Here is a 21,774-nt window from a genome sequence, read left to right on the forward strand (position 1 = left end):
TGAATAAATTATTTCACTGAGGGAACCTTTTTTGATTTTTTTTTTTTTTTTTGGTCTTTTTAGAGCCATACCTGCGGCATATGGAAGTTCCCAGGCTAGGGTTCTAATTGGAGCCTTAGCTGCTGGCTTATGCCACAGCCCCAGCACCACTAGAGCCAAGCTGCATCTGCGACCTATGCCACAACTTGGGGAAGCTCCTGATCCTTTACCCAGCAAGGCTATGGGTTGAACCTACATCCTCGTGGATACTGGTCAGGTTCTTAACCTTCTGAGCCACAATGGGAACTCCACCTTTTTGATTTGGAAATTCTTTTTTCTTCAGTTTTTATTGTAATCTTACATCTTCTTTTTCTAAGTCAGTTAACTTACTCACTATACTAAGTGGGATGGGGTTATTGTTTGTGTGGAATGTCCTATGACTGAGGACAAACACAGATAATGTAGTAGTCTAAAAAAAATTACCATGACTGGAATTAAAGTTGAGGTAGGCCTTACTAGTCTGTCTGTTGGTGGCAGACAGAGGTACTATGATTTCCAACTGTAGGCACATCTGTATTATCTTTAGATTTTGAATTTTTCCGGAGTTAGGAAAGTATAGAATTAAGACTAACCTTCTGTCCAGTTACAAGGTAGTTATAGGCTCTTGGACACATATTGCTAGATTGTTTAGATTTAAATAGACTCAGAAACAACACTAAGTCCAGTAATGAATAAATTTTGGACTAACTGAATTGTGAAATAGTGAAAGGGCAAAATGTCTGCCTAAATTGTAATTTTCATCTTCTTCTTTCCTATTGTTGTTCTTAGAAAAAAAGAATATGCTTTTAGATTTCGGTAATTCTCTCTATAGTGTAGTTGAGAGCTAGTAAAATACTCATAAGCAGTATTTCCTCTTGCTCATTATTTTGAAGCTGTACAAATTAATGAAAATCAAAGTAGCCTCAGTGTATACAATATTAGTTAGGAAACCTAGGCAGATTTCATAGTGCTGTTTGCATGGTTGTCTCTAGGCATTGTTGATTGATTGGAACACAGAAAGGCAAAGGATACATTCTTTTGTCTTTTTTTTTTTTTTAGGGCTGCACTCGCAGCATATGGAGGTTCCCAGGCTAGGGGTCCAATCAGAGCTGTAGCCATCGGCCTACACCACAGCCACAGCAACGCAGGATCCGCGCCACGTCTGCGACCTACACCACAGCTCACGGCAACGCCGGATCCTTAACCCACTGAGCAAGGCCAGGGATCGAACCCGCAACCTCATGGTTCCTAGTCGGATTCGTTAACCACTGCACCACGACGGGAACTCCTCTTTCCTCTTTTTATCAGTTTCAGGTCTCCAGTTTTTTTTCAAAGACTGGTTGTATGCCTGCTTCACTACTATTTGCAAGTAACAGTAGCAGCTCTGTTATATTTCTGCATGATATTGAATATCAAGAAAGATATTGAAGTTTAGTTTTCCAAACTGACTACTGGTCATCAGTAGTCATCTTTTATCCCAATTGAATTTATTTCCAGTTACATTTGAACAACTCAGTACATTTCTCTCTTTGTTCTTCCTTGCCATTGTTATCCTTTTAAGAGAATTTCACAGTTGAGTACTCTATGAATATTTCCATGAATACATAGAGAAATGCAGTCCTTTCAGATTTCTTCACCCGAGGCATATGGAAGTTCCCAGGCTAGGGGTCAAATGGGAGCTGCAGCTGCCAACCTACGCCACAGCCATGCCGGAGCTGAGCTGCATCTGTGACCTAAACCACAGCTGATTGCAACTCTGGATCCTTAACCCACTGAGCGAGGCCAGGGATCGAACCCCTCATCTTCATGGGTACTTGTTAGGTTCTTAACCTGCTAAGCCATGATGGGAACTCTCCTTTCAGATTTCTGATGGATTCAGGCATCTTTTTCTCCAGGAACCTATTATGGGAGAGCATGGTGTGTTTCAAGGATTTGGGAGTAGGGTGATGTGGTGAGGCCATTTTATATAATAGTAGAAAGAGCTGGGATTCCACCTTGTTCTTAGGCCTTACTCTGCCATGTACTAGTTTTCTACAGCGACCTAGACAACTGTCTTGATAAATTTTAAGTTCTTTGTCTATAAAATAGTGATATTAGTCCACATGCCAGATTTACTTTTTATAGGTTTTTTTATGGGATCTTAAAAATATTTAATATGTTTTAGTAAGTAATGTGGTATTTATAATAATCCATTATGGGTCTATCATTCCTGAATTGTTATTTTTGATGGTGCATTTAATTTGCAGTTTAGGAACTGATTGCTGTTTAAAGCTTCCCTTATAAGTTAATCAGTACTTGGAAATATTTCCAATAGAGGTTCAGAATGATGGTTTGTTTCTCAGACCAAAAAGACTTTTTACCCATTATATAAACCACTCATAATATTGTTTCTATGGGGGAAATATACTCTGGGTTCCAGCTGGTGTTCTGGAAACTTATTTTTCATAGTTTGTTTTAGTAAGAATAATTCTCTCTACCTCCCACCTCATATCCCCCATATCTTGGGTAGAGAAAAGGCCCTTTCTGATTCTTACCTAACAACTATTGCAGTGCTTTGCACAAAATTGGTTCTCCAAAAATATACCCACTGAGCTCTCCCTCCCAGACTGCATGGGCTTCTTGGGGGCAAGGATCAAAGTTAAGAGGAAGAGAGGACAGGACATGGGCTTCTGGGAAGGACCTGGATGGAGCAGTGTGCTGGAGGGAGGTCAGGATGGGGAACTCTGTCTAGCATTTCTGTTAGAACATGTGAATGGTGAGGGTAAGTGGGGCATAAAGATGAGAGTACATAGACTTTAGGGTTGCTTTGTTGTGAAAATCCAGAGTAGTATGAAGGTGTGCATGTATGTGAGTGCTCTGCCCAGTCTTTGCTCCAGGTAAAAATTGCTCTGGGAGTTGGCGGTAGTCAGTGATTTTATTTTTCAAGTAGTAGTCCCAAAACAGAGACATAGCTTTTTTCTTTCTTTTTGGGAGGGGTAGGGTTGGGGTCAGGATGAATTCTGGTAGAGCCTTTATTATTATACTCATTCTTCCAATCTTTTTTGGGGTGCATATATAGAAGTTCAGACTCTATTTTATTTTATTTTTAATTTTTTGCTTTTTAGGGCCACACCCATGGCATATGGAGATTCCCAGGTTAGGGGTCCAACTGGAGCTACCGCTGCCAGCCTACGCCACAGCTGCAGCCATGCAGGATCCAAGCCGCATCTGCAACCTACACCACAGCTCATGGCAATGCCAGATCCTTTACCCACTGAGCAAGGCCAGGGATCGAACCCGGCACCTCGTGGTTCCTAGTCAGATTCATTTCTGCTGCACCACAACGGGAACTCCCATTTTATTTTTATTTTTAATTTTTTTTCTGAGCCTGTGGCATATGGACGTTTCTGGGCCAGATATTGAACCCATGCCACAGCAGTGACAATGCCGAATCCTTAATCCGCTGAGCCACCAGAGAACTCCTGAAAGTTCAGACTCTTTATTTTCACCTACAGGGTTGTCTCATGATCTGTTCCTGCTTACAGGAACAGATGATCTTTCCTCATCTTGTATTACTTTGCCCTTTGCTTATTAACTGCCAATCATACTGGCTTTCTTAATTTATTTATAATAATAAGGCCTTGTTTTCAGTTGTTTTCCCTATTCAGAGCTCTGCTTTCAAATCTTTGCGTGGCTTGATCTCTTTTGTCCTTTTCATGTCTCTTGTAAATGTCACTGGAGCAGCCTTATCTGAATACCTAATCTGAAGTAGCACATTCAATTTCAGTTGGTCTTACTTTCTTCATATCACTACCTCTTTTCTCTCTCTCTCTCTTTTTAAAAAAAGATCTGTTGGGAGTTCCCACAGTGGTGCAGTGGGTTGAGAATCCGACTGCAGCGGATCAGGTTGCTGCAGAATCTCGGGTTCAATCTCTATCTAGCCTGTTTTGCTGCAACTGTGGCTCCATCCTTGGCCCTGGCCTGGGAACTTCCATATGCTGCAGGTGTGGCCATTAAAAAAACAATGAGCTCTTCATTTATGTAAATCAACTATAATGGAAAAAATAAAAACAAAAACAAACCAAAAAAAAAAAAACAGGTCTGTCTTGTTCTACAAGAATGAAAAATGTGTAAAGTCAGGGACACCATTTTGTTCACTGCTATATTTGTAGCACAAGCAGTGCCTGGTACACAGCAGGCTTTCAGCAATTTTATTGAATAAATCAGTTTATTAGCTGCTGTATGGTTCAGTGTGAAGTGCTTTGTTGTTCAAAATTGATCACTTTCCTAATTCAGCAAATAAATATTAAGTATATATATCTTTTGGACCCCTGGGACTACATCCTTAGATATCTGTTCTGTCGCTTAAGGAAGTCAGTATTAGTTACTGATAAAGAATTGTGGCTTTGGTGTTCAAGTCTAGTGGGGATAATAGTATGTACTGCATAGAATTATTATTAAGAACAAATAAATGAATAAAGCACTTACTATTATGTGTGTCATGTATTACTGTATGCTCAGATGTTAGCTTTTTTTTTTTTAACTTTTTATTTTTATTTTAGCTTGTTGCCCTTACATTGCTTAGGGGAGCATTAGTGAATTCCTGCCCTTTGTACCTTAGACAGTTCCATTGTGAAAACTGCAAATCAGTGCTGGTGTGCCTTCTTTTATAGGATTGTATAATTGAAACTACTGTGCATTTTGTCATCCACTGCGTTAGCAATAGAGCTGGACTTTCAGATGTACCTCAGTTGTATTTATTTATTTATTTATTGGTCTTTTTGCCTTTTCTAGGGCTGCTCCGAAGGCATATGGAGGTTCCCAGGCTAGGGGTCCAATCAGAGCTGTAGCCGCTGGCCTACACCAGAGCCACAGCAACTTGAGATCCGAGCTGCATCTTCGACCTACACCACAGCTCACAGCTCACAGCAACGCCAGATCGTTAACCTACTGAGCAAGGCCAGGGATCGAACCCGCAACCTCATGGTTCCTAGTTGAATTTGTTAACCACTGGGACACAATGGGAACTGCGTACCTCAGTTTTATTTTATTTATTTATTTATTTTTTGTCTTTTTGCTATTTCTTGGGCCGCTCCCGCGGCATATGGAGGTTCCCAGGCTAGGGGTCCAATCGGAGCTGTAGCCACAGGCCTACACCAGAGCCACAGCAACCTGGGATCCGAACCGTGTCTGCAACCTACACCACAGCTCACGGCAGCGCCAGATCGTTAACCCACTGAGCAAGGGCAGGGACCGAACCCGCAACCTCATGGTTCCCAGTCGGATTCGTTACCCACTGCGCCACGACGGGAACTCCATCAGTTTTAGATTTCTAAAATTGTGCTTCATGTAAACCAGCTATAATGGAAAAAATAAAAATCATTGTAAAATAAAAATAAATAAAATTGTGCTTCTAAAATTTTGGCAATTGTTAATATTTTCCTAGAGAAGTTACTAAAGCAGAGATGTTTGCCCACTGCCTCCTCCGTTCAGCCCCTATTTTCATTTATAGGTTTGGAGAGAGGATTGAGAATTTGCATTTCTGTGAGGTGATACTGCTGTTGCCAGTCCTTGGACCACACTTTGGGGTTTTTCTAAAGTCGTGCTAATACTGTAGTCATTAGTTGCATGTAGCTATTGAGTACTTGGTATATGGTTAAAAAAAAAAAAAGATTTGTAAAATATACACAGAATTTTGAAGATTTAATATAAAAAATGGTAAAATATCTCAGTGTTTTCAAAATGTTGACTACCTATTGAGAGGATGATGTTTTGGATATGTGTTAAATATAATATAGAATGATGATGATATGAGGTACTTAGCAGTCAGAACATTCCTTTTTCAGTTTTCTTCCCTGGTCTTTATAGCTTTTATAATGCTTATCTTTAAAAAAAAAAAAACAAAACAAAAACCCAAAACACCCTAAGACAAAAGGCATTGATTAGAGCCTTGGGCAGGCAGTGGTATTTAACCAGAATTAAGTAAATTTGAAGAAAAAGAGTTATGTAACTGTTTTTTGTTTACCATTTTTTTCCAATTTACTGTCTTCTGTATATGGAACAATAAATGATAATTTCCTTTAGAAATAAATTGATTTAATCAAAAGTGATTTGAATTAGGAAAAGTTTTAAATAAGAGTGCAGGTGGTGCATAAAAAAGGTAGAACTCCAGCAGAAACATGAAAGAGTAGGTAAATGATTAAAATATAGGAGTAATTTGGAACATTGAAGTTTTTTCTGCATTTATGTTACTGTGAATTTTTAAAGTATAACGTACATTCAAGTATGTTGACTTATCATTGCCAGGTTTCCATGGATCTCAATAGTGCCAGTACTGTTGTCCTTCAGGTCTTAACACAGGCCACCAGTCAGGATACTGCTGTGTTAAAACCAGCCGAGGAACAGTTGAAACAGTGGGAAACACAGCCAGGTTTCTATTCAGTGTTGCTGGTAAGTTTTTTTTTTTTTTAATAATTTACTGTAGTTTTTATTTATTTGTGTATTTATTTAATCATTTATTTTTTATGGCTGCACCTGTGGCATATGTAAGTTCCACACCCAAGCTGCACCAACGGGTGGGGGATGGAACCCACACCTCCTCTTGACCCAAGCCACCACAATCGGATCCTTACCCCAATGCTCACAGCAGGGACTCCAATTTATTATCATTTTTAATATAATGAGATACTGTTGCTTTTGGCTTTTAAAGGCTGCACCTGCACTTATGGAAGTTCCTGGGTTAGGGGTCAAATCATACTACAGTTGCAGGCCTATGCCACAGCCATAGCAATACCAGATCCGAGTTGGATTTGCAGCTTACGCTACAGCTTGTGGCAACCCTGGATCCTTAACCCATTGAGCAAGGCCAGGGATTGAACCTGCATCCTCATGGATACTAGTTGAGTTCTTAACCCAGTGAGCCACAGCAGGAACTCTGCGATACTATTATTTTAACTGTTCTAAAAACATACTTGTATTGGCGGTTTACTTTGCTGAAACTGGTGTAAATGTGTGGCTACCATTGCTCCTGCCACATACTCATTCAGGGCATGGCTCTGAGAATGTTTAAGAAATAATTGTTTATGGTTGAGTAAATAACCCAGCAGGGTCCTGATGTTATCTGCTCAGAAGGTGACACTGTGCAGATAATCTATTTTAGCATGTTAATGCTGACCTAAAGACTGTAGATAGTACACTTTCATGTTTTGTCTTCATCCTTATTTTGCCCCAATTAATTTATATTGTCAAGAGCTTTTCAGGTCTCCCTGCTGCAGCAGCAGGGTAGGTCTACCTTGTTCAGTTTATGTCACTTTCGAACATCTCTTTCTTTTCCCTATCTAAAAGTTATTTTCTTAACAATCTGATCTTTTCCAGGGTGTTGTGAGAAATAGTGTAATGGTGAACAATATGTGCTTTAACTAAATGTTTCTGGGAGTTTAAAGCTTTTGGCTAATTAATCAAAATTGTTTTATTAATGCTGGAATGGAAGGATGTCTTTTTGTGTTGCAGGCTTTTCTTATTCTTTTCTTCTGAAAATTTGACAACTCTAATTAGTGTTTGATTTAGTTTCTGGCCATGTAATGTGGTGACTGCTTGGATCAAGAACTGATTCAGTATTTGACTGGGCCAAAAATTCCTAGGAGAATTGTTTACTCTATCAAGTATAATGGAAGACTATAGCATTACGTACATATTTTGACTTCATGACTAAAAAGTTTGAGTTGTTACATTTAAGAAGATACTAGTCATGCATGTAAGGGAAATTAAATATCTGGTGTCATACTTGATATTCTGAGTATAACCTGAGAGTTGGCTGTTATGCACAGACACATAAAGATGAAAAAAGATTGATTTCTAAAGATAATAAATGAAGTATCTTATTCTTTTTTTTTTTTTTTTTGTCTTTTGTTTTTTTAGGGCCACACCCATGGCACATGGAGGTTCCCAGGCTAGGGGTCTAATGAGGGCTGTAGCTGCAGGCCTGCGCCACAGCCACAGCAATGCTGCGTCTGCGGCCTGTATCTTATTTTTTTTTTAAATTACATCTGTAGTTGTATAATGATCGTCACAATCCAGTTTCACAGGATTTCTATCCCATAACCCAAGCACATCCCCCCAGCCCCCCCAAACTGTTTTCAAAGTCTGTGAGTCAGCATCTGTTCTGCAAAGAAATTCATTGTGTCCTTTTTTTCAGATTCCACATGTCAGTGAAAACATTTGATGTTGGTGTCTCATTGTATGGCTGACTTTACTTAGCATAATAATTTCTAGGTCTATCCATGTTGCTAAAAATGCTGATATTTTGTTCGTTTTAATGGCTGAGTCATATTCCATTGTGTATATGTACCACATCTTCTGGATCCACTCCTCTGTTGATGGACATTTAGGTTGTTTCCATGTCTTGGCTATTGCAAAGAGTGCTGCAGTGAATATTGGAGTACATGTGTCTTTTCGAGTCATGTTTTTCTCTGGATAGATGCCCAGGAGTGGGATTGCTGGATCAAATGGTAGTTCTGTTGTTAGTTTTCTGAGGACTCTCCATACTGTTTTCCACAGTGGTTGCACCCACTTACAATCCCACCAACAGTGTACCAGGGTTACTTTCTCTCCACACCCTCTCCAGCACTTATTGTTTGTAGATTTTTGGATGATGGCCATTCTGGCTGGTGTAAGGTGGTACCTCATAGTGGTTTTGATTTGCATTTCTCTTATAATGAGTGATGTTGAACATCTTTTCATGTGTTTTTTGGCCATCTGTATGTCTTCTTTGGAGAACTGTCTGTTTAGATCTTCTGCCCGTTTTTGGATGGGGTTGTTTGTTTTTTTGGTATGGAGCTACAGAAGGTGTTTATAAATTTTGGAGATTAATCCCTTGTCTGTTGATTCATTTGCAAAGATTTTCTCCCATTCTGTGGGTTGTCTTTTTGTGTTGTTTAGGTTTCCTTTGCTGTGCAGAAACTTTTAAGTTTGATTAGGTCCCATTTGCTTATTTTTGTTTTTACTGTCATTACTCTAAGAGGTGGATCTGAGAAGATGTTGCTGTCGTTTATGTTGGAGAGTGTTTGGCCTGTGTTTTTAGTGTCTGGTCTTATATCTAGGTCTTTAATCCATTTGGAGTTTATTTTTGGTGTATGGTGTTAGGGAATGTTCTAATTTCATTCTTTTCCATGTGGCTGTCCAGTTTTCCCAGCACCACTCATTGAACAAGCTGTCCTTTCTCCATTGTATATTCTTGGCTCCTTTGTTATAGATTTTTTTGGCTGTAGGTGCATGGGTTGAATTCTGGGCTTTCTATCCTGTTCCACTGATCTGTATTTCTGTCTTTGTGCCATTACCACGTGGTTTTGATGACTGTTGCTTTGCAGTGTAGTCTGAAGTCTGGGAGCCTGATTCCTCCAGCTCCATTTTTCTTTTTCAGGATGTCTTTGGCTATTCTGGGTCTTTTGTGCTTCTGAACAATCTTTAAAATACATTGTTCAAGTTCTGTGAAAAATGTCCTTGGTAATTTGGTAGGGATTGCATTCAATCTGTAGATTGCTTTAGGTAGTATAGTCATTTTGATAATATTAACTCTTCTAAACCAAGAGCATGGTATGTGTCTGTAACTTATTCTTATAGATAATCCCAGCATCTCGTTTGTGAATTTGGGGCATAGGATAAATATTTAGAAAATTTCTGATTATCTTTAATTTTTATGTGCTTATTTAAATGAGTGTGCTCTGTAATTAGCCTCATTTTTTTCAGGACAAAATATGAAACACTTCTAGAATTTATTTTAGTTACTACTTGACCTTGAAAAAAACCAGTAGGTATGCTTTATACTTTTCAATATTATGTATGAATTATTAGTATTAAGTGCTTAGAGCTTTTCATTTTTATTTTTGCTAGGTATACTTTTCTTCTTAGAAGAATATTAAACTTTCTTTGAGGTGGAATAGATTATACTTATAATAGATTTTAAAACTGCTGAATTTAAGTTATTTTTTCCTTTTTTCCTGTTTTCACTGTCTTGTCACATTTGCTTTATTTAAGCCTTAGCTGTCCTGTTTAGTCTGGAGATTCCTAAATTTGTATACCTGTTCTTAGGCTTGTCTTCAGTCTTGTTATTCAGTATGCTTGTGAATATTTTTACTTGGATTGACACCTGCCGTTTGACTTTTCTTGGTTCCTAAGTGTAGCTGAGATCCACCAACTTCCACAATATTCCCATATTACTTCCATTTATTTACTCATTATTCACTCATCTACTGGGCAAGTAGATATTTATGAAGTTTCTGCTTTGCTGGATTCTGTGCTAGACTGCACTCGTAAGACAGAACTCAATCTAATGTGGAAGGTAGACATGTAAAGTGTTAAAAATCGAATGCAATTAATGTAGTGAGAGAACCTATACTTTCTTTTGCAAAGGAGACCCAAAAGAAGGACGCGACTCAGTTGTCAGGGATCTTAAGAAATAAATGGGCATACACCACTGTCTTTGTTAACTTTTGTGGGTATGTACATGATTTTTAAAAAGTAGAATTATAGTATACATATTTATTTTTAATACTTAACATATAAATATTTTTTATAGTAAAGAACATACTTCCACATCATTATTTTTGGTTTGAGATTTTCCCATATAAATTTGTGTTTAAAAGGTAAACTCTAGGGATTTGAGTTGTTTTTGGTCTGAGGTATAGTACAAATTTTAGTCAGTTAACATATTCCTACAGTCCCTATTTGTCCTATATACCTGCTATTCTAGAAACATTTTTAATTCTCAGTGTTCATGACTTAAATTACAGTGTAAATATTAGTTTTACTATTCTTCGTATTTCTGTATATATTTAAAATGATCATTTATAAATGTTTGGTAACAGTTTTAATAAATGTTTAAATAAATTTTAAAATAAATTTTAGGTTTGTTTGTTTTTATTATTTTTAGGGCTGTACCTGTGGCATATGGAAGTTTCCAGGCTAGGGGTCACATTGAAGCTGTGGCTGCCAGGCTACACCACAGCCACAGCAATGCCAGATCCAAGCCATGTCTATGGCCTACATCACAGCTCACGGCAACGCTGGATCCTTAACCCACTAAGTGGGGCCAGAGATCAAACCTGCATCCTCATGGGTGCTAGTTAGGTTCAGTACTGCTGAGCCACAATGGGAACTCCTTAAAGTAAATTTTAAAGGTCACATAATAGCTGTAATTTTTGACTTCAAGATCATATTGCGTGGTTTAGCTTGCACAGTCATTTTTATGGTGTCCCATTTTGGTGCAGGGTGAAGATGGCCTGTATTTGGGTTAAAACAGTGAATAAATTTTTTTTTTAAGTAGCGGTTAATTTTGAGTTGAAATTATTTGTGTTACTTCTACATTTATATTACTTAAAATTGTTTTGCCATCAAACTTACTGGTAGATAAGGAGAATACTTTGAAATAATTTGTTATTTTACAGCATGAATTACTAACTTGGGCTTTGACTCCTTAGAATCTTTGAGTCTATTCTGTGGTGGGTCTACTACTTTTTCTTCTTTTTTTTTCTTTTGAGGGCTGCACCTGCAGCATATGGAGCTTCCCAGGCTAGGGGTCAAATCCCACAGCAATGTGGGATCCAAGCCACATCTGCAACCTACGCCACAGCTCATGGCAACTCTGGATCCTTAATCCACTGAGCAAGGCCAGGGATCAAACCTGTGTCCTCATGGATGCTAGTCAGATTCGTTAACTGCTCAGCCACAACAGAACTCCTCCACTTTTTCTTTTTTAATTTAGGGCTATTTATTTTAGTTTTGTGTGTGTATGTAGATTATGCTGTGAAATTAGGTTTGTTTGCTTCCAAGTTTAATTTTTTGTTAGGGAAAATTTCAAAAATACCTAAAAGTAGAATAGTATAATGAATCTCCCTATGTCCATTACTCAGCTTATATAATTAACATACTCCTGAGCAGATAGGCTTTCTTACATGAATTGTACAGCTGTAGATATTTAGAAAATAATTACATGTATGTAGTGATAAAATTAATTGAAGACTTTAATTAAAAATCTATCCAGGAGTTCCCTTCGTGGTGCAGCGGAAACAAATTCGACTAGGAACCAAGAGGTTGCGGGTTCAATCCCTGGCCTCACTCAGTGGGTTAAGGATCTGGTGTTGCCATGAGCTGTGGTATAGGTCGCAGATGTGGCTTGGATCCTGAGTTGCTGTGGCTGTGGTGTAGGCCGGCAGCTGTAGCCCAGATATAACCCCTATCCTGGGAACCTCCACACACTACAGGTGTGGCCCTAAAAAGCAAAAAAAAAAAAAAAAAAAAAAAAAAAAAAAAAAATCTATCCATAGTTTATTGTGGTATATTAAAATCAGTCACACAAAAACTACTCAAACTGATCAGTGAAATCAGCAAATAACAGGATACAGGATCAACACTGAGAAATCCATTGTATTTCTTTATACTAACAATGAAATATTGGAAAAGGAATATATAAAAAAAAACACCTTTAGAATCACACCCCCAAAAGTTAAATAGCTAGGAATAAACCTGACCACGGAGGTGAAAGACTTAGATGCTGAGAACTATACAACATTAATACGGAAATTAAAGAGGATGCAAAGAAATGGAAAGATATCCCATGCTCCTGGATTGGATGAATTAATATGTTTAAAATGGCCACACTACATAAAGCAATCTACAGATTTAATGCAATCCCTATCAAATTACCCATGACATTTTTCACAGACCTAGAACAAACAATCCAAAATTTATATGGAACTATAAAAGACCCAGAATTGCCAAAGCAATCCTGAGGAACAAAAAGCAGAAGGCATAACTCTCCCAGAATTCAGACAATGTTACAAAGCTACGGTAATCAAGACAGTGTGATACTGGTACAAAAACAGACATGCAGACCAATGGAACATAATAGAGAGCCCAGAAATAAACTCAGACATCTAGGATCAATTAATCTTCAACAAAGGAGGCAAGAATATAAAATGAGAAAAAGACAGTCTCTTCAGTAAGTGGTGCTAGGAAAACTGGATGGCTGCATGTAAATTAGTGAAACTAGAACACACTGTCATACTATGCACAAAAATAAACTCAAAGTGGCTTAAAGACTTAAACAAGGTACGATACCATAAAACTCCTAGAAGAGAATATAAGTAAACATTCTCATCAACTGTACAAATGTTTTTTAGGTCAGAAAGGCTAAGGCTATAGAAATAAAAACAGAAATAAACCAAACTAATGAAACTTACAGGCTTTTTCACAGCAAAGGAAGCCATAAAAAAGACGAAAAGATCACCTATGGAATGGGAGAAAATAGTTGCAAATGATACAACTGACAAGGGCCTAATCTCCAAAATATACAAATAGCCTAAACAACAACAACAAAAAAACAGACAACCCAATGGATAAATGGGCAGAATACCTAAATAGACATTTCTCCCAATAAGATAATACGGATAGCCAATAGACACATGAAAAAATACTCAATATCACTAATTATTAGGGAAATACAAATCAAAACTACATTGAGGTACTACCTCACATCAGTCAGAATGACCATTATTAACAAGCTAACAAATAACAAATGCTGGAGAGGGAGTGGAGAAAAGGGAATCCACCTGCACTGTTGGTGGGAATGCAAATTGATAAAACCACTATAGAAAACTGTGGAGGGTCCTTGAAAACTAAATATAGAACTACCATATGATCCAACAATCCCACTATTGGGCATATATCCAGACAGCGCTTTCATTCAAAAGATGCACATGGAGTTTCTGTCGTGGTGTAGTGGTAACAAATCCAACTAGGCACCATGAGGTTGTGGGTTTGATCCCTGGCCTCTCTCAGGGGGTTAAGGATCTGGCATTGCTGTGAGCTGTGGTGTAGGTCAGCAGCCGTTGCTCCAGTTGGACCCTTAGCCTGAGACCTCCATATGCTACAGGTAAAATGCTAAAAAAAAAAAAAAAAAAAAAAAAAGGCAAAAAAAAAAAAAAAAAAAAGATACACATGGACCCCTATGTTCATTGCAGCACTATTCACAGTAGTCAAGACATGGAAACAATCTAAATGTCCATCAAAAGATGAATGGATTAAGGGGTTCTAGTTGTGGCACAGTGAAAACAAATCTGACTAGTATACATGAGAATATAGGTTTGATCCCTGGCCTCGCTCAGTGGGTCTAGGATCCAATGTTACTATGAGCTGTGGTGTAGGTCACAAACATGGCTCCAGATGTGGCTCGGATCTGGCATTGCTGAGGCTGTGGTTCAGGCTGGCAGCCTAGCTCAGATTCAACCCCTACCCTGGGGACTTCCATATGCCATGGGTGCAGCCCTTAAAAAAAAGGCAAAAAAAAAAAAAAAAAAAAAAAAAAGATGTGGTACATATACACAAGAGAATACTACATCATCCATAAAAAGAACAACATAATGCCATTTGCAGCAACATGGTTGGAACTAGAGATTCTCATACTAAGTGAAGTAAGTCAGAAAGAGAAAGACTGATACCATGTGATATCACTTATATGTGGAATCTAAAATCTGGCATAGGTGAACTTGTCTGCAGAACAGAAACAGACTTACAGACATGGAAACCAGACTTTTGTTTGCCAAGGGGGAGGGGGAGGGAGTGGGATGGACTAGGAGTTTGGGGTTAGTAGATGCAAACTATTATGTTTAGAATGGATAAGCGATGATGTCTTTCTGTATAGCACAGGGAACAATATATCCAGTCACTTCCGATAGAAAATGATAGAAGATGATATGAGAAAAAGAATGTGTATGTGTGTATATATATATAATATATATATATATGTGTGTGTGTGTGTGTATAACTGGGTTACTTTGCTATTCAGTAGAAATTGATAGAACATTGTAAATCAAGTATAATAAAAATAATTTTTAAATCTACCCAAACTTGATTGTAATGTATTAGTTATACTTTTAACTTACTACATGTTCATTCTAACACTTTGTTTTTTATTTACAGAATATTTTCACAAATCACTCTCTGGATATAAATGTAAGGTGGCTTGCTGTGCTGTATTTTAAAAATGGAATTGATCGATACTGGAGACGTGTAGCACCTCAGTAAGTTCCGTCTCTTTCTCCCTCTCAGTTCCATCTTTTTCCCCCTTTCAAGTTCAAGGAGTTATAAAATTGTTATCAGTTAATCTTCATTCTTTATGTAAAAGAATGCATTTGTGCTTATTTTAGCAACACATATGGTATTTTTATGTTTTATACACGCGTGCACACGCACACTTGATTTTTTCCAGCCGCACCCCATAGCATGTGGAAATTGCCAGGCCAGGTATCGAATCCACAGCATAGCAGTGACCCGAGCCACTATCGTGACAGCGTCAGATCCTTAACCAGCTGCTCCTTAACCTGCTGTACCACTAGAGAACTTCAGCAGCAAATATCTTAAAGTTGGAACAATACAGAGAAGATTAACATTCTCTCTGAGCTAGGATGATAGTGCAAATCTGAAATGTTTGATTTTTAAAGGAAAAAAACTGAGGAAGAAAAGTGTTATACATAGTTAATTACAAATCAACCTCTATATTATTGCTATTCCCCATGAGTGCCCCCCCATTCCTGCCCCAGGCATAGGGTATGTAGATTTCCTGTTGGCCTTCTGTTTTTAAGGATCTCTAATTTTTTTTTAAATTAAGAGTTGCAATGTTTATTTCAGGTTCTCTCTTGTTTTTTGTTTTTTGTTTTTTTCTTTTTTGCCACACAGGCAGTATGTGGGAATTCCTGGGCCAGGGATCGAACCTACGTCGCACAGCAGCAACCAGAGCCACAGCAGTGAGAACGCAGGAGCCTCAACCCGCTAGGCCATCAGAGAACTCCCTAAGGATCTCTAATTTTATGGGCTCAAACCAGATGCTGAATTAATGAGTCATGTTTAAAAATGTCTTTTTTTTTTTGAAAGGAATTACCAGACTAGGATTTTGGAAAATGTCATTGAGAAAGAAATCCCAGGTCATTTCTGAGCCAACTAATGTTAGTTAATTCTCTAGTTTTTTGCATTATTGCCTCTGTGGTGGAAATGGGGTTGTATTTATATGTTTGTAGTCTCATCCGGCTCAGTTGTAACTGTTCTGTAGGTGGTTAAGTGAACAAACTTCTCTTAATACTTAGTTACATGTTATATAACTGATGGAAAGACAGTGTAGACACGATCCAGAAATTTGATAGATGACAGCGACCTTTGCCAAAGAAGTAACATAGTCTTTGTTCTCCAGTAGATGGCACTACAGCTCTGTAAGTTTTTATATTCATAAACCCGTAAAAAAATTGCGTACTTCACAGTGCTTATAAAATATGCCCTTGAATGATATTGAAAGTAACTAGAGTATTTTAAGGCTGTACTCAGGATACTGTAGTTTATAGCAAATTGTTCTCTTATTTTAGAATTAATTCATAGTTTTGAGAGAAATGGAGTGTTTAGTGATGAGAAATGGTATGTTACTGATTTGTAGGAACCAATGCAGTAAGACATGTTTCTACTGCTATGTCCAGTTAAATTTTATTTATTTATTTATTTTTAGGACCACACCCGTGGCATATGGAGGTTCCCAGGTTAGGGATCAAATCGGAGCTACAGCTGCCAGCCTACGCCACAACTGCAAGGCAGGATCTGAGCCACATCTGTGACCTGCACCACAGCTCATGGCAACGCTGGATCTGTAACCCACTGAGTGAGGCCAGGGATTGAACCTGTAACCTCATGGTTCCTAGTTGGATTTGTTTCTACTGTGCCACGACAGAACACCCCAATTAAATTTTATATGTCTCCTAAAATTCATTTTGTTTTACTGATTATATGAAGAATATGGTTATAAATGACTATATTGGATGGAAGAGTAAATTATGATTAAATATTTCAGATTGTACTTTAACATAAAGAGTTAGAAATTTGAATTCAGTTTAAATTTTAAAAATTAAGGGAGATAGATGGTATTAAGTAGTTAACCCCCAAGATATTTCTTTGGGTATATGTTGATGTTGTTTTGTCTTTTTGCGTTTTTTCTAGGGCCGTTCCTGTGGCATATGGAGGTTCCTAGGCTAGGGGTCTAATCAGAGCTGTAGCCGCCGGCCTACACCAGAGCCTCAGCAACGTGGGATCTGAGCTACACCACAGCTCACGGCAACGCCGGATCCTTAACCACTGAGCAAGGCCAGGGATGGAACCCGCAACCTCATGGTTCCCAGTTGGATTCGTTAACCACTGAGCCATGACGGGAACTCCAAGGGTATATGTTGAGATATAAGCTGGAAAGGAGATGAATGTACTTCAGGAGCAAGCATGATAAGAACGTAAAGCAAGAGAGCAATGATTAGTTACTGAACTTATATTTAAATTTAAGACATTTCAAAAAATTTGTGTTTTGAGTTCTCTGGCCTAGTGATTAAGGGTCCCTTGTCATTGCTCTGGCTTGGTTCACTACTGTGGCACAGGTTTGATCCCTGGTCTGGAAACTTTTGCATGCCATGGGTGCAGGCAAAAAAAATCTGTTTTCTTAGCTAAGTTCTGTCTTATAGTTTCTATTCTTACTATTTTTACAGAGTGATCAAATCAAGCTTATGTATCATTACCATGTAAAATGCAAGTTTTATTGAGTGGTAATAGATCAGATACTGTCCAGTTTCTGCTTGGGATATAGCCTGAATTCATCTAATGCTAATGTGTGCATAAAATTGAAGATAGGACAACAACAAAAAGACAAAAAGACAAAAAAAAAAAAATTGAAGATAGGATGCTCTTGAAGAATTGCTAAAGACACAAGATTTCTCTAGCTTGTTTTCTTTAATATGTATACATTTTTCACATGGTCTTTTCTCTATTTTGGTAGATAATCATTGTATTATACTTTTTTTTTTGTCTTTTTGCTATTTCTTGGGCCACTCCCGTGGCATATGGAGGTTCCCAGGCTAGGGGTCCAATTGGAGCTGTAGCCACTGGCCTACGCCAGAACCACAGCAACGCGGGATCCGAGCCGCATCTGCAACCTATACCACAGCTCACGGCAACACCAGATCATTAACCCACTGAGCAAGGGCAGGGACCGGACCCGCAACCTCATGGTTCCTAGTTGGATTCGTTAACCACTGCGCCACGATGGGAACTCTTGGACTGCTCACTTTATTTATGATACGCTATAGTTGTGTGGGGCAGTAGTTGACTCTTTTATGTGGGAGTATAACGTCCCAGTTTAGGAACATACCACTGTTATCTGTTCTGCTGTTGATGGATAGTAAGATTATTTTCTAGTTTTTGACTTAATGCATCTTTTTTGTCTTTTTCTTTTTTTTGTCTTTCTAGAGCCGCACTCGAGGCATATGGAGGTTCTCAGGCTAGGGGTCCAACTGGAGCTGTAGCTGCTGGCCTTTGCCATAGCAACATGGAATCCAAGCCACGTCTACAACCTACACCACAGCTCATGGCAATGCCGTTTCTTTAACCACTGAGCAAGGCCAGGGATCAAACCTGTGTCCTCATGGATACTAGTTGGGTTCGTTGGGAACTCCAAAATAATGCTTCTTTGAAACATCTTTTTCATGTCTTGTTGCACATAAGTATGCATTTAGTCATGCTGGTGTTCTTTGTAATTTTTGCACTTTCCTGATAAACAGTGAGTGCCTTTTCATGTACTTGTTAAGTCATTTGGTTTGACTCTTTAGTGAAGAGACTGCTATTTGCACATTTAAAACAATTGGATTATCTCTATTGATTTGTGGGACTTTACATATATTTTAGATGTAAGCCCTTTGTTGAATATACATAATGAAGATATCTCAACATATACCCTTGGAGTTCCCGTCATGGCTCAGTGGTTAACGAATCCAACTGGGAACCATGAGGTTGCGGGTTATCTTTTTTCTTCTGGCTTGTTTTTTCACTTTCTTAATGATGTCTTTTGATGAACAGAAGTTCTTAATTTTAATGAAGTTCAATTCAGCTACCTTTGTTTTTAAAATTAATTCTTTTCAGAACTGTTTACAAAATTTTTGGTCAACATGAAGTCATAAAATATTCTTATGTTTTCTGCTAGAAGCTTTGTTTTACTTTTCTCATTTTGGTGTATGATCTCTCTGGAAGAGATTTCTATGTAAGTTACGGATGTCAGGTCGAGGCAGCACCGTGCATTTTAGTGGTTCCTTTGTTATAAAATTAGGCCCTTTATACCTATGAATCTGTTTTTGGATTCTCTATTTTGTCCTATTGGCCTATTTGTCTATCTTTGCTTTAAGTATTACACCATATAAGGCTTGATATACTTTTTCTTTTTAGGGCCGAACCTGTGGCATATGGAAGTTCCCTGGCTAGGGATCTAATTGGAGCTACAGCTGCAGGTCTACACTAGAGCCACCACAACGTGGGATGCAAGTTGCATCTGTGACCTATACCATAGCTCATGGCAACGCTGAACCCTTAACCCACTGAGCAAGGCCAGGGATCAAACCTGCATCCTCATGGATACTAGTCAGATTCATTTCCACTGAGCCACAACAGAAACTCCTAATATACTTTCTATTACTATTTTGAATTTAATTTGCTGTTCTTTTTCTAGCTTTTTGAGTTAGAGTTGATTTTCAGTTTTCTTCTTTTATATGCATTTAAAACATTAAAGCTCTTCTTGTAATCATAGCTTTAGTTCAGTTTTTACAAGTCTTGATATGTAGTATTTTCATTATCACTCATTTAAAAATATTTTAAAATTTCCTCAGCAATTTTTTTTTTTAGACCCATGGGTTACTTAGAAGTGTGTTACCTAATTTCCACACATGTGGAACTTTTTACTTTTTTGTAATCGATTTTATTCTTTAAAATGTGCTGTCTTGTTTTATGATCCCAGCATGTGGTATTTTGTTATTGTTTTATGTGCACTTGAAAGGAATGTGTGTTTGCCATTGTGGATTGTAATGTTTATATATCTCAATTTGGTCAAATTTGTTAATTATGCTATTCAAATCTTCTATATTGTTACTGATTTTATGCTACTTTTTTCATCAATTACCAACCAAGAGAGGTGCGTTAATCTCCAAATATCATTCCATTCTCCATCTCCATTTGGGTTTATTTTCAGGTATCTCTTCTTTGTCTCTGTCCAAATTTTTCTCTTCCTATAAAAGGCACCAGCCCTTGAATGAGGCCCACTGTAACCCATTATGACCTCATTTTAACTTGATTGCATTTGCAAGGCTCTTAATTCCAAATAAAGTCACATTCACATCTATTTAAGGTTAGGACTTGAACATACCTTTTTTTGGGGGGGTGCACAATTCAACCCAACAGATGCCTGAAAACTTTTTTTTAAAATTGTAAGCATCTTTTAGATTATTTTATTGGGATGATTCATCTAATACCAGCTACTCTGTCATAGCTGGAATGGGAAACTTTAAAATGATGACTTTAAGATTTAATTTTAATCAACTATACTTCATTAAAATTAAAAAATAATTTTAAAATAAAACATTCATATAGTTCAGAATTCAAAGTATATACAGTCTTAAACAGTGAAAGTTCTTCATCTCTTTCCTTATGCTATCTAGTTTCCTTCCTCATTTGCAGCCAAAATTATTAGTGTTGTGTTTAGCATTTTCAGATATATAAAATGAAAGATTTTAAACTAGGTTATTCTAATAAGTCTTCTATCCCAGATATTCTCTGATTGCTAACCCCTTTCCACATAGAGTAACCTCACTCAGATTTTGTGAAAGTAGTCAGTGTGAGACTAATATTTACTTATGTAAATTTTTAAAGATAGTCATTCTTTTTTTGTAGGCAGGCATTTTTACATCAATAGAAGCAAACATCAAAATAACACATTCTTTACTCTGGATTTGTCTTAATTCTTATTGTTTACTATGTTATGCTTCATATTTGTTCAGTTGTGAAATAATTTTTGTGCTTTTGAATTACTTGCTGTGTCAGTATACAAGTGATGGAAATAATTCTATTTAATTACCAAAACAATCAGGGGCACATTTTTTGAAAGACTTTTTATTGTTAAAATTCTCAGTAGTGCTTACCTTCCATCTTTATTAGTCAGCACTCTTTTGAATAATAAATCTACCTTAGAGTTCCCGTTGTGGTTCAGCAGTAACGAACCTAATGAATAAGCATGAGGATGTGGGTTCGATCTCTGGCCTTGTTCAGTGCGTTAGGGATCTGGCTTTGCTGTGAGCTGTGGTATATGTAGGTTGCAGACACAGCTCAGATCCCTCATTGCTGTGGCTGTGGCGTAGGCTGACAGCTGCAGCTCTGATTTGACCCCTAGCCTGGGAACTTCCATATGCCATGGGTGTAGCCCTAAAAAAGGCATAATAATAATAATAATAATAATAATAATAATAAATGTATCTTTTTACAGTGCTCTTTCAGAGGAGGAGAAATCTACATTGCGTGCAGGGCTAATCACCAACTTTAATGAACCAATAAACCAGGTTAGTGAGAAAATGAGTGTCAACTATTCTTTCTTTTCCTCTAGTTTTCACTTTTCCAAGCTAACTTCGTTTCTTGGCATTACAAATAAAATATTATTACATAATGTTCATTTTTGATGTTTATGCATGCTTCTCTGATGTTTTTTTAATTTTGAGATCCCATTCTGGCAATTAAGAATTTTGAATGGATTTGGCAATTAATTATTTTAAACTCAGAAGTCCTTTGAAGTTATACTGGTATATTTTTTAACTTCCTCAGTCTTAGAGCCAATATTGAAAGCACATCTCTATGTATTAATTATAGAAATTAATTTAGCCCCCCCCTTTAAACTAT

The 21,774-nt window shown here is 37.6% G+C and overlaps 1 protein-coding gene across 3 annotated transcripts in view; it reads left to right on the forward strand.

Moving 5' to 3' along the window:
* The window catches only part of IPO11 (importin 11), a 214,251-nt gene that overhangs the window by 17,798 nt on the left and 174,679 nt on the right, over positions 1-21,774 (forward strand). For all 3 annotated transcript variants that reach the window (XM_021077043.1, XM_021077044.1, XM_021077045.1), the window contains exons 2-4: positions 6,304-6,447; positions 14,971-15,071; positions 21,368-21,440. In XM_021077043.1, the coding sequence (XP_020932702.1) occupies positions 6,310-6,447; positions 14,971-15,071; positions 21,368-21,440 (312 nt within the window). In that variant the 5' untranslated portion in view covers positions 6,304-6,309. The remainder of the gene's footprint in view (positions 1-6,303; positions 6,448-14,970; positions 15,072-21,367; positions 21,441-21,774) is intronic.

Source organism: Sus scrofa, chromosome 16 (genome assembly GCF_000003025.6).
Source record: "Sus scrofa isolate TJ Tabasco breed Duroc chromosome 16, Sscrofa11.1, whole genome shotgun sequence".
In the NCBI taxonomy this organism is placed as follows: Eukaryota; Metazoa; Chordata; class Mammalia; order Artiodactyla; family Suidae; genus Sus; species Sus scrofa.